Source organism: Chiloscyllium punctatum, chromosome 5 (genome assembly GCF_047496795.1).
Source record: "Chiloscyllium punctatum isolate Juve2018m chromosome 5, sChiPun1.3, whole genome shotgun sequence".
Classification (NCBI taxonomy): Eukaryota; Metazoa; Chordata; class Chondrichthyes; order Orectolobiformes; family Hemiscylliidae; genus Chiloscyllium; species Chiloscyllium punctatum.
The window spans coordinates 62,581,241-62,595,101 of record NC_092743.1 but is presented as its reverse complement, the minus strand read 5'-3'; the positions used below and the strand labels follow the sequence as shown (position 1 = coordinate 62,595,101).

The window sequence follows — 13,861 nt, the reverse complement described above, 5'->3', positions numbered from 1 at the left end:
TCTGAGGTAACCTTCGCTGTCCACAGCACCTCCAATTTTGGTGTCATCTGCAAACTTGCTAACTATACCTCTTATGCTCACATCCAAATCATTTATATAAATGATGGAAAGTAGTGGACCCAGCACAGTTCCTTGTGGCACTCCACTGGTCACAGACCTCCAGTCTGAAAAACAACCCTCCAACACCACCCTCTGTCTTCTACCTTTGAGCCAGTTCTGTATCCAAATGGCTAGTTCTCCCTGTATTCCATGAGATCTAACCTTGCCCACCAGTCTCCCATGGGGAACCTTGTCGATTGCCTTACTGAAGTCCTTAATCTGCCCTCATCAATCCTCTTTGCTACTTCTTCAAAAAACTCAATCCAGTTTGTAAGACATGATTTCCCACACACAAAGCCATGTTGATTATCCCTAATCAGTCCTGGCCTTTCCAAATACACCCTGCTGCAATCTTGTTCACATTGAGTGTACTCCTCACCAGCCAAGATCATATTCAATGACAAAACAGTCTCAAAGGGCTAAGTGGTCCACTTTCGTGCTCAAGTGCTCCCTATGGTCAGTGGGTCTGTGGAATTGAGGCCACAATCAAGTCTTATAGCACAGTGCAGCAGGTTTGAGGGGTCAAATGCCCTGCTCCTGCTCCAAATGTATATGTTCTTATGATATACTTCACCTTCAATGACCTGGAAAATTCCATATATGCTCTGTCGGTTGTTTATTAATTTAATTCATGGTGTGTTGGTGATCATCATCAACTTGGAGTCTATGCCTCTACAATTAGGATAAGCTGAAAGTATTCTGCAGAGGTATGTTAAAAGGTGCAAGTTGTACGTGGTAGTCGGTAAAAAATAAAATGAGTAAAGATTAGCTTTACTCATTCTATCCCTCAGCACATGGCCTTTCAGTGCATAATACTCACTGCATGTACCCTGTCCAAGCAAGTCATAATTTTAAAGACTTCTATATAATTACCTTTTTGCTTTTTTATTTAAAAAGTCAAAGCCAACTGGTCAATTTTTCCTGGGGGATGTAATTTTTCAGTTCTGCTTCATTATTGTTTAATGCTATGTTTAAAAATAAAATCCAATACCTTGTTACCATTTTCAATCACTTTGCTAAACTGTGATGTGGCATTTAATGATTTGCTTACCTTTATCCCCAAGACTGTTTGTTCTTTTATCTCATTCAGCTAATTTCATAAGCTGTTGATAAGGAATCTCGTTTGCCTAGCAAGTGAATCACCTAATACATATCTATGTTAAGGTTATGCTGCTATCTGATTATGTAGCCCGAAAATTTTGTCATGTCTTTCTGAATGAAATTACAATCTTACTTGATGTGAACTACAGGTTGTTTCGGTATAACGCAAGTTGCATTAACACAAATTTGCTATAATATGATTGACGAATTGGGGACACTGTTTCTAAAGCACAAGCCTCTAAAACATGTGTTGGTTGTAACGTAATTACATCACTAATGCTTTAAGCACAGTTTTTAAAGCACAATTTTTCTATAATGCAGGGTTGCACAAGAACGCAACCATCACGTTATTGGAGAACTACCTGTATATCCACACATCCCTTCTGTATCCACCCCTGACCTCCAGTACAACATCAACTGCAAAGTTTGACATTGAGTGATTTATTCAAAGGTCTAAATTATTAATGAAACAATGCATTGCAATAGTGTCCCAGTCACTGGCCCCAGATTGAGCATTCCTATTTCACATCATCTTCTCTTGTCAATTGCTAAATCCAAATCAGCCAACTAATTTGACTGACTTGAATGGTGCACCATGCTAGTTAGTTACCATAACTAAGGCTGCAATCTGGAGTAACCAGTCCTCTATTGACCTGACAGAAATGATTAAAAACCTGAAAAAAGTTAACTCGTTCAAACTTAACTCAGCTGATTCACTTTGGTTCCATCACTCAGTCAGAATTTGCATAGTATACATTGAGTATTAATTATAAAGTGTGCATTAAAAAAGACTACTTCCTGAAGCAAGTGGAAAAGTTGAATATTGAGCCCAAAATATTGATGTTAACAGGGCAGTAAGGCTATCAACATCTTTTTGAGGGCATTATTTGCCTAATAACTCCAGGCAACAGAAATGCATTTGACCTCCATAAGCATTCATTCTCTTTAAAAGTTTCATATAAAGGATTATATTGAATGCTATCTGAAATCCCTGTTTACTATACCATAAGAATAATTTCTACTGGCTAATTTAAGTAAACAATTTATATGCATACATCATGATGTTTTCTTTACAAATATCTGTAAGAACAGCTCAGTGTTATCTTAATGCGCTCTGCATTTCTATTTCTATCACACTATAGATAGTAAAATAGAATTTCCTTTTTTTTGTGTCTCATTGCTTTCTTGGAATCAATGCCAGTGAGTAGATGTTACCGACTCTGTAGTAAAACATGCTTTTATTAGATTTAAGGAAACTGAGACTACTTGCCCTGTTTGCGAAATTACTCAGTGATGAATAGCAGGTCCAAAAGCTGCTGTCAAATTATTAATAACTAACCTTTCAAACTTATCAGGATAGTACTTAATGTGAAGAGGTACTCTAGATTTTAACTTGCTCAAGCTAGGCACACATCTCCAAGGCAGACTGGTTTCAGTGATTAGGGTTCTGTGCATTCCACAGCTACATTATCGGCTTCATGCGTGATCTAATTTCAAATTCTTTAAGCAGTGAGCTTGGATTAACCTGCAAATTCAAAGCAGGAGTTTTGATTAGTGGACATTGGTAGCTCAATTTCGTGGCCACATGCTTCTTACGAAGACTTATTAAAACCTATTTGTTGGATTATCTTTGCAGATCGTGAGTTTTGATTAGTGTTCTGAAATTGAATCACCTTGAACAGAAGACTGAGGTAAGCTGCATTCAGGAAAGCGTTATGCATTCTGTGTGGATTTTCTAAAGACGCAGAAAGAAAATGATATTGGGGCAGACAGAACTGATAATACTGTGAAAAATTTAAACATTGTGATTGAAAAGGTTAATTGTAAAATTATGATTCATATCGCCCTTCAATTTTGAGTTAATCTGCTTTGAATCTAATCTGAACCAAGATTGAGCAAAATTGCATCAATGGCAATAGTCCTCAAGCACAATCGTTTGGCAAGTCTGCTTTCAGTGAGAATCGAGAGAACTTCCAAAAGAACCTGACATTAGCTTCAATGTAATGTTGCACATGCAAGTTATCTGGTGATGCGTTCCATCAAAATTTACTTTGTTAATTTATTTTTCAAGAGGAAATGTTCATCAGCGTTTTCCATGATGATCTAGGTCGAGAAATGTATTCTTGTTGACCTGCTGTGCAAAATGGGTGCAGGGGGTTATTCCTGCAGAAATATGGTCAAGACCAAGGCATTCTCAATATTGGGTGTGAATTCTCATTTATGTGAGGCTGTGGGTAACTCTTGGGGCTCCTAGGCATTTCACTGGCAAAGAGGATTTCACCTCCAATTCCATAATCTTTAAATAATACAATATTGCAGAGACCAGTAGCAAAGACTGCACTGTCTGTCAAACTATTATTTCTTTTGTGCCACTGTCATAGCTTGTTCATTGATTATCCATCTCATTGGCTGCAGTGCCAAAGTCTCACATTTTATTGAGCCAGTTGAAAGAGTTGCTTATTCCTGCAAGCTGCTATTGTGCCTAGATAGTTTTAGTGGGTGTAATTTTTCATTTGTCATCCAATACGTTAGCTATTTCTTAAACACATTTAAATTGAAATCAATTTTCAAATTTAAAGGGATCATTTCAATTGTTTTTAATGAAAGATTTATATTCAGTCACCTGTCAGTAAAGGAGCCAATAAATAAATATCAGTATTTCTCAATAGTGTTCGTATGAGATGCATTTGTCACAGATTGAGAGAAGTAGATGAATACTGATAAAGTGCACCTTTCACACCAAATTGAGTGCTTGGTGATTTGTGAAAGGGTTTTCATTTCTGAATGTGCGTGAGCTGTATTTTTGTTTTCTTTCTGGTAAACCTGCTGCTGCACACTGACTGGGTCAGTATTATGAATATTTTCCAATACCTAGAAGAGACCTATCAGCTTCTTGATGCCAAGCTGGGAGACAGGAAGGAAAAAGAAATGTCAGGGTAAAGAGGGGGTGGAGGGTGGGGGGGTTGGTTACTAACATCTTCCCACCACCATGTTCACCTCAGCAAACATTTTCCCAGTGACCAAGTCTGGGGCAGAGGGATTGACTAGTGAAATCCATGAAGCGTGCTCCTTGTGACAATGGACATTATCTTTGTGACGCACTCGCACAATCCCAGTTAATCACTGGGAGCTACTGGCTGTCTGGTTGAGCTGATAGCTATCTGGGATAAATTACCACCTTTAATAAGCATTGCAGTCCCAGTATGGACTGGTAACTAAATTGACCAATGCCAGAAGTATGCCCCTGCCGTTCCATCCCCAGGGGGCTCACCACCAGCCAAAGTAGGTCTGCCTCCCTCTTTCAGCCCAGCAGCAGGGATCCAGCCTGGATCATAAAATTCAGCTCAGGGTGCCTATCTGTTCACTTTTGAGGCTGTTTGTGGAAATTCTAATGTCAAGGCCCCAAACTAAAGTTTTGCAAACTGCCCATTCAGGGGATTTGGAGACAATAGATTCATATCTCCAGATCATTTCTATAAAGCAATCACTAACTAGGGAAACATTTAGATAAATGAACTGTCCGAGTTAAGTATCCTGGACACCTGCCTATAGTCATTCAGGTCAACACTCATATTCAATGCTGTATGGCTGTGTCCTGGGTGAAGGAATTCAGAAAAAAATACCAAGTTTGCAGAAAATTCTTCATTTCAGTGATTCAAAAAGTTCTGGGAAATTGTGGACAAGTAAGAGCCTAAGTCACCTATTCCTCAGTTTTCTCCTTCTTTTGCTCGATTCAGTATTAGGTTGACACCAGCAGTGCAGTATTGAGGGTGTACTGTACTGCCACAGAAGCCATATTCCAAATAAGCATTTAAACTAAGATCCCATCTACCTGTCCAGATGGAGGTAAAAATCTCATGGTGCTGATTTGAAGAAGAGCGAGGTATTATCCTGATGTCCTGGCTGATATCCTATCCCAATGTCCTGGCTGATATCCTATCCCAATGTCCTGGCCCGTATCCTATCCCAATGTCCTGGCCGGTATCCTATCCCAATGTCCTGGCCCGTATCCTATCCCAATGTCCTGGCCCGTATCCTATCCCAATGTCCTGGCTGATATCCTATCCCAATATCCTGGCTGATATCCTATCCCAATGTCCTGGCCCGTATCCTATCCCAATGTCCTGGCTGATATCCTATCCCAATGTCCTGGCCCGTATCCTATCCCAATGTCCTGGCCCGTATCCTATCCCAATATCCTGGCCCGTATCCTATCCCAATGTCCTGGCTGATATCCTATCCCAATGTCCTGGCCCGTATCCTATCCCAATGTCCTGGCCCGTATCCTATCCCAATGTCCTGGCTGATATCCTATCCCAATGTCCTGGCCCGTATCCTATCCCAATGTCCTGGCCGGTATCCTATCCCAATGTCCTGGCCCGTATCCTATCCCAATGTCCTGGCCCGTATCCTATCCCAATGTCCTGGCTGATATCCTATCCCAATATCCTGGCTGATATCCTATCCCAATGTCCTGGCCCGTATCCTATCCCAATATCCTGGCCCGTATCCTATCCCAATATCCTGGCCCGTATCCTATCCCAATGTCCTGGCCGGTATCCTATCCCAATATCCTGGCCCGTATCCTATCCCAATATCCTGGCCCGTATCCTATCCCAATGTCCTGGCCCGTATCCTATCCCAATATCCTGGCCCGTATCCTATCCCAATATCCTGGCCCGTATCCTATCCCAATGTCCTGGCCGGTATCCTATCCCAATGTCCTGGCCCGTATCCTATCCCAATGTCCTGGCTGATATCCTATCCCAATGTCCTGGCCCGTATCCTATCCCAATGTCCTGGCCGGTATCCTATCCCAATGTCCTGGCCCGTATCCTATCCCAATGTCCTGGCTGATATCCTATCCCAATGTCCTGGCCCGTATCCTATCCCAATATCCTGGCCCGTATCCTATCCCAATGTCCTGGCCAGTATCCTATCCCAATATCCTGGCCAGTATCCTATCCCAATATCCTGGCCCGTATCCTATTCCAATGTCCTGGCCGGTATCCATTCCTCAATCTACAGCAGAATAACAGATTATCTGGTCATTATCACGTTGTTAACCACATTCATCATAAACAAACTTTGAACGAATATGGAAGTTTATCAATGAATCAGACACAACAAAGCAGAAGAAGAAGAAAAAGTCATTAGTGTCATTACAGCAAAGCAATACTTCAGAAAAATCTGGTCTAATTTTTCATCATGGAGAAATCTTTATGTTTTCGAGGAGTTTTTTTTATGAACACTGTCATTGCTAAAATGAGGAGTTCCTGTGCATTTCTCTAATCACCAATCTTAAATGTTGTCAAACAAAGAATGCTGAATGCTCTACTTCTCTACAGCAGTATTGGATTGAACATGTCTGGAACCACAATTAATACTCTATGGTCAACCTCAGAATTTAAATGACATGTTCTTTCTTGTTGAAGGTGAAGATTTTCAGTGAGGAATACAAGATGCAGCAATTAAGAAGAAGTCTCTGTGTAAGAATCTGTTTGGTGCTAATTGGGCTCATTGTATTCATCAGTATGGGTATGTATTTCATTTACCTTGTTCCTCTGTGCTAACCAAAAGCTATGTACAGCTTTTCAAATAAACTAATTTTAACAGAAAAAAAATAAACTATCGATTGATTTTCCATAGAAATGGTTCCATTTCCATAAAATGATTTCAGAACAGGATCAGGATAGTTTGCCAGTTTAATAGCTCTTCAATTTAAGTTGAACCTAATCTTGATGAAATGCAAAAATCTAAAACAGATGGAAGGCTGAGACCCAGATTAAGCTCTTAAGATTTCCACAGAAATTCACAGTATAATAGTAAAACTACTGGACATTGGAAGTCAGAAATTATGGATTTTGGATTTTCTCCTGGTGAGAGTCTGGGTGGATCGGATGAAATGTGCCAGGCAGCTGCTGGAAGTGCTGCAATGACAACTCCCACCAGCTTAGAGTTGGGGGTTGCTTGATGCTAGCATCCTCTTTCTTTGACTGGATCTAAGAAACTACTCAGTTTACACTGGAAGAGGAACGAACACTAATGCATCTCGACAAAAAAGCTCTTGTCTTGAGCAGGATGTAGTTTGTTGTATGCTATCAATCAGGTACAAGTTAAGTTACTAAGTTAGGCTTTGGCCCATTCTGAGGAGTGGCATTCACATCAGATTGTCATTCCTCTCATATACCTTTCCATCAGTATTGAGCCTGAAATTTCTAGCCTGGCTTCTTCAAAAAGGCAAAGCATGGCTGAAACCAATGTAGTTCTCTCACAAGGCAAGATAGTCAGGGGAAGTCAAACCATGCTCCTATTGCAGCAGTCAGTGTACCGTGATTTGAGATTTAAATACCAATCAGCAGAGCCAGCCAGTGAAGTGTGGGATAAGGGTGTAAGTGGTTAAGAGGTTAGGGTGCCAGCTGGACAGGATTCCATCTGGGTAGGGTGCCTGGGTGCTAAGTAAGTAGGGTGTCAGGTAAGAAGACTACCAGGTGGTTACTTTTCCTGTTGGGTAGGGTACCAGGTAAGTGATGGAATGCTTAGGACAGATAGGAGCAGTTGTGTTCAGGCCAGTAACTACCAAGGGAAGTTCAGGAGCTAGTGTTAGAGGGCTATCAGAGCAGGTGAAGGGGTAGGGGGATGAGTGAGGTGTCGGGGCTGGTGAGGTTGCTGTGAAGGATGTCAGGGATGGTAGGAGAGTGGGGGATGTTGGGGCTGGAGAGAGAGAGAGAGAGAGAGTGTGTGTATATGTGTGTGTGGTGTGTGTGTGTGTGGTCTGTCAGGGCAGTGGGAAAGGGGTTCTCAAGTCTCAGGAGCTCAGGCCAGCTATAGTTAGCTGCAATAAATCTCTGTTGGATTCTTCAATGCCATTTCTCATACCATGTGGGATAACCCAAGTATTGCCAGATCAGGAACCTTACCCTGATGGGGGTAAATACACATTATAAACTGCACATTTTCTATTTACTCATGGGTAACAGTGCAACTTGTGGCTTCAAACATTTGGTTTGAATATTCAATTCAGACCTTTGTACAATTTTCATCAATCTCAATCCAACAGCTTCCAGGGTAATGCGTAAGGTAACAGTTTAGAGCAACTTAGCTAAAAATAGCACACCATCTGACTTCCTATCTAGTTACATTATGTGCGTGAGCTGCACTTCAACTGCAGGGGCGGCATGGTGCACAGTGGTTAGCACTGCTGCCTCACAGTGCCAGAGACCTGGGTTCATATCCCGCCTCAGGCAACTATCTGTGTGGAGTTTGCACATTCTCCCCGTGTCTGTGTGGGTTTCCTCCGAGTGCTCCGGTTTCCTCCCACTGTCCAAAAATGTGCAGGTCAGGTGAATTGGCCATGCTAAATGGCCATAGTGCTAGGTGAAGGGATAAATGTAAGGGAATGGGTCTGGGTGGGTTGCTCTTCGGAGGGTCGGTATGGACTTGTTGGGCTGAAGGGCCTGTTTCCACATTGTAAGTAAGTAATCTAATCCATAGACATTTTAATCATGCAATGGTTGATTTTTGTAAACACTAGAAATTAACCTGAAATATATAAAGTTATGGTTTAAAAATAATGGGCTTAATTCCGAGGGGTGGTGTGGCAGATGGTTGGGAAACACAAATCATCAAGTGGCATGTCACTAGTTAGGTATGTGCCCCTTTCCTGCCATCTCACCAATTAAGTTCTAAATGGCATAGCCCCTTGGTAATCTTCCTGAACTACCACCAATTAAAGCCCTTAGGTGGTCAATTAATAGCTAGTTTAGGTCCTTAATCCGCCACCAACCTGAATACCTGTCTGGGCATTTAGGGAAAGAATGATGGTCACTAAAAGCCATTTCCCTGCTTCTGTCTCTGATCACCCACTCTCTGTCACCCTACCCCATTATCCCCAAAGCAACCATTTACCTTCTCAATGATACAGCTCTTCAGGGCAATGCAACCTTGGATTCCAGCGATGGTCTCGAACTCCAAGTGACTGCTAGCTCTGATTGGCCAGCAGCTTCCGAAGAGGCTCCTGATAGACTGAGAGGCCCACGGGCCAGTATTTAAGGGTCTGATTGGTGATTACTCCAGCGGGCTTTGAGATGATGATGCCTGTCCCTACATTTAGAATAGAAAACTAAATTTTGACCAATATGCGAGTGAGATTTGATCGTGTAAATCTGACTTAAATTCGATATTTCACATATCTGTAAATAATAATTGCTTGATAAAGGAACAAATGGGTAACTGTGAATGTGAACAGTATGTTTATGGACATCACTCTATTGTTCATTTTCACAGAATTGTAAAATGTAAATGCCAGCCATTCAGCCTATTGTGTCTGCACAGGCTCTTCAAATGAGCATTATGATTTAGTGCTAATCTCCTGTCTTTTCCACATAATCCCATGTATTGTTTCTATTCACATAATCTTCAAATGCCCTCTTGAATGCCTCAAATGAAGCTGTCTTTGGTTCAATTCAAGGGCAGTGCATCCCAATGGTTTTCAAGATGCAGACAAGGTGGAAGAACTTTAAAATAACGGCACTAGTGTCTAGGTTGGGAAGAACAGAGGGAAAAAAAAGTACTTATTGTTTACAAATGTTGCCGCCACAGTGCACATACTCCATTTGGCAGGGTAGTTCAGCCAGTAACTAGGCCCTGACAATAGTCCAGCAACAGTACTAAAGACTTGTACTCTAGAACTTGCTACAACCGGAGCCAAGCTGTTCAAATACAGTTACAATACTGGCATGTACCCAACAATGTGGAAAATTGCATAGCTATGTCCTGTACACAAAAAGCAGGACAAATCCATCCTGAACACATTATAAGTCTGCTTGTGATCATGAGCAAATTGATGCAAGGGATATTGACTGTCTACCAAGTGACTCTTGTTCAGCATTAACCTGCTCACTGACCCCCAGTTTTGGTCCTGCCAGAGTCATTTAGCTCATGACCTCAGTACAACCTTGGTCCAATTATGTACAAAAGAGCTAAATTCCAGAGGTGAGGTGACAGTGACTACCCTTGACACATTTGATTGAGTGGACTTCAAAGAGTCCCACCAAAATGAGTTAATGGGAATGAGGAAGGAAACAGTTTGGAGTCAAACCGAGCACAAAGGCAGAATGTTGTGGTTATTGGACATCAATCGTCTCAGTACCAGAACATCTCTTCAAGAGTTCTTCAGAATATTGTCAAACCCAACCACCTTCAGCATCTTCATTGAGTGCCATATATATTGTGGCTACAAGAATAGATCAGATGCTAGGAATTCTATGGCAAGTAACTCACTTCCTGGCTTGCCATTAACTGTTCACCATTTACAAGACACAAGTCAGGGGTGTGATGAAATATTCCTCATTTTCCAGTAACTCTCAATCAACCTGACAGATCTGGGACCAAAGCCGCTCGCCTGAGTCCATCCATCAACTTCAACATTCTCTCCCTTCACCACTGACACTCAGTAGCAACAGTGTGTACCATCTGCAAGACGCACTGCAGCACCTCACCAACCCTTGCCTGGTAGCATCTTCCAACTTCTAACACATGGAAGGACAAGGGCAGCAGATATATGGGAACAACACCAACTACAAGTTTCCCTCCCACCATTCACCATCCTGACTTGGAAGTATATCGCCTTTCCTCCAACTGTCTTGGATCAACTCCAAGAACTCCCTTCCCAACAGCATTCAAAGGACTGCATTGGTTCAACAAGGTGTTTTATCACCTCCTCCAGGGAAATTACGGATTGTAAGTGATGGTCCAGTCAGTGACATCTACAGTCCCAGAACTAATAAACAGGAAAAAAAACACACTCTCAATTACCCTTAGTCTGATTACTTCATTCAATTCATGTTACAGAACTGTATAGAACTTTAGTTAGGCCACATTTAGAATACTGACTACAATTCTGGTCACCGCACTACCAGAAGGAAATGGAGGCATTTGAGAAGATACAGAAATGGTTTACCAGGATGTTGCCTGTTTTGGAGGGTATTAGCTATGAGGAGAGTTTGGACAAACTTGGATTGTTTTCACTTGAATGTCAGAGGCTGAGCGGCAACCTGAAAGAATTTGAGAAAGTTATGAGAGGCATAGATAGAATGGATAGTCAGTCTTTTTCCCAGGGTAGAACTGTCAAGTACTAGGGGGCAAAGGTGTAAGGTAAATGAGATGTAAGAGGCAATGTTGTAAGTGGCTGGAATGTGCTGGCAGAGGAGGTGATAGGAGCAGATAGAATAGCAACATTTAAGAGGCATCTTGACAGATACACTAGTAGGCGGGGTATAGAGGGATACAGATCATGCAAAAGGTTTTTAGTTTAGAAAATCTTCATGTGTCAGCACACGGTTGGTGGGCCAAAGGGCCTGTTTGGTTTGAGCAAGATTATTGGCATGGGAGGTGGCAATCAGAGCCCAAATATTCGTCCAATCACATGACTTTCTTTAATTATTGCATTATTTTATTTTCTGGTAATCTTATCCAGCCTCAAAAGATCTGAGAAAGAAGATTTTGTGGAAAAGAGACTTATTAGCATCTACAGGTGGGTAGACCACTTTTTCTTTCTTCATGTATTTAATGTTAACCTCTTTACTTCCATTCCATTAATTGAAATGCAATCCTTAAAAATCATTACACTGTTTGTCTTTACAATATGGGTTCAACTAACTCTATGATGACAAATTTCAGTCTGTAGATAGGCATTATTATAATTTGGAGATGCCAGTGTTAGACTGGGGTGTACATAGTTAAAAATCACACAAAACCAGGTTATAGTCCAACAAACCTATTGGACTATAATCTGGTGTTCTATTCTTATTAGAGTAACATTCTGACTTTAGAGACTACAAGTTAATGGTCAAGACATTAGCACACACATAATAATACCATTCACAACAGTTTAATAAAACACGAAGCACTGACAATAAAATTCCATTAAATTACAAAGTAGAGGAATGCAATACCAACATGTTAGATGTTTACATACAACCATTGAGACATTGCTAATTCTAGATCAATGCTTCTCAAACATTATCCAAGTGCGACCAATTTAAATGCTTCAGAATTTACATTATGTGATCCCAGAGTGAAAATTTGGGGGTTTAGACCATGGAATTGCTGGGAGGGAGAGACAGACATCTTTAGCTGTTGATTGGAGGGAGTAAGGGAACAGGAGTTGAGCAGTGGAGAAATTGAGGAGTTGATAAATGACCCTTGTCATCACCTTTTTGGCAGCAGCAGCAGCAATCAGGTCTAAAAGAGAATGCGTTAAGTCACACCAATGGTTGGAAAAAAGTCAAGGATTTAAAAGGGAATTGCAGCCATCAGGAAAATGTCGGATTCCGCTTCAACGATTGCTGCCACACAGCTTGTCCCACATGGGTGAGCCTATAGTTTAGGAAGCCCTTTTTGTTGATGGTTCAATGGTTCTCTGCATTCTGGCAGCTTTGGGGAACAAAAGGCCAATTTTGCAACATTTTAACTCAAAACAATAACTAGTGCCCAAAGTACAAGATCAGGAACAAGAGAAGAATTTGTGTTTCCAGGCTTTTGACCCTTTTCTGCCCAGAAATTTTGGATAGTCCTGGAGAGTTGCGGAGCATAACTGAACCAGGAGCTTCAGTGGATGCAAGGTCATTGCACACATTCCATGAGATGGGGCTGGGCTTTCTGCCTCCTTTTCTGGTGCTACCACAATTGGAGTCCCGAAGCACTGAAATACCAAAAAAAGACTGTAATCTAATGGGGAATCCCTAGGGCCTCCTAATGTGGCTCAAAGGTCTCAGAGTTGATTTCTATTCTCCCAGTGCCCAAGATACAGAGCTCAAGTGTGAACCTTCTGGGTCCCATTCTCCATTAACTGCCAGAAATTCCTAGATCACTCCCTGAGCAATCCTGAACTTGTTAGATTGGCAATTTTCCACTTGTCACATGATGTGATACCAAGATCTTAAAGGTAAAAATGCAGATCCTGGTAATGCTGATGTTAATACTGGAGAAAAAGAATAACTGCAAGATTGACCCCGCGTTAATATTTATAAGTGGCCAGATATATTGATTCTGGACAGGTTAAAGAGAGTCATAGAGATGTACAGCGTGGAAACAGACTCGTCCATGCTGACCAGATATCCCAACCCAATCTAGTCCAACGTTCCAGAACCTGGCCTATATCCCTCCAAACCCTTCCTATTCATATACCCATCCAAATGGTCTTATGGTCTTATGGTCTTATGGTCAAATGCCTTTTAAATATTGCAATTGTACCAGCCTCCACCACTTCTTCTGGCAGCTCATTCCATACATGTACCACTCTCTGTGGCCTACTCCTGCACCTATTGTCTATTGTCTATTGTCTGTGTGAAAAACTTGCCCTTTAGGTCTCTTTTATATCTTTCCCCTTTCACCCTAAACCTATGCCCTCTAGTTCTGGACTCCCCGACCCCAGGGAAAAGACTTTGTCTATTTATCCTATCCATTCCCCTCATAATTTTGTAAACCTCTATAAGGTCACCCCTCTGCCTCCGACGCTCCAGGGAAAACAGCCCCAGCCTGTTCAGCCTCTCCCTATACCTCAGATCCTCCAACCCTGGCAACATCCTTGTAAATCTTTTCTGAACCCTTTCAAGTTTCACAACATCTTTCCGATAGGAAGGAGACCAGAATTGCATGC

General features: G+C 41.6%; 1 protein-coding gene across 1 annotated transcript in view; it reads left to right on the top strand.

The window, feature by feature from the left end:
• The first annotated feature begins 2,795 nt into the window (after nucleotides 1–2,795).
• Nucleotides 2,796–13,861, top strand: part of LOC140476743 (HERV-H LTR-associating protein 1) — a 59,769-nt gene continuing 48,703 nt past the window's right edge. Inside the window, exons 1-3 of the mRNA XM_072569558.1 lie at nucleotides 2,796–2,891; nucleotides 6,636–6,738; nucleotides 11,678–11,734. Coding sequence (XP_072425659.1) covers nucleotides 6,663–6,738; nucleotides 11,678–11,734 — 133 coding nt within the window. The 5' untranslated portion in view covers nucleotides 2,796–2,891; nucleotides 6,636–6,662. The remainder of the gene's footprint in view (nucleotides 2,892–6,635; nucleotides 6,739–11,677; nucleotides 11,735–13,861) is intronic.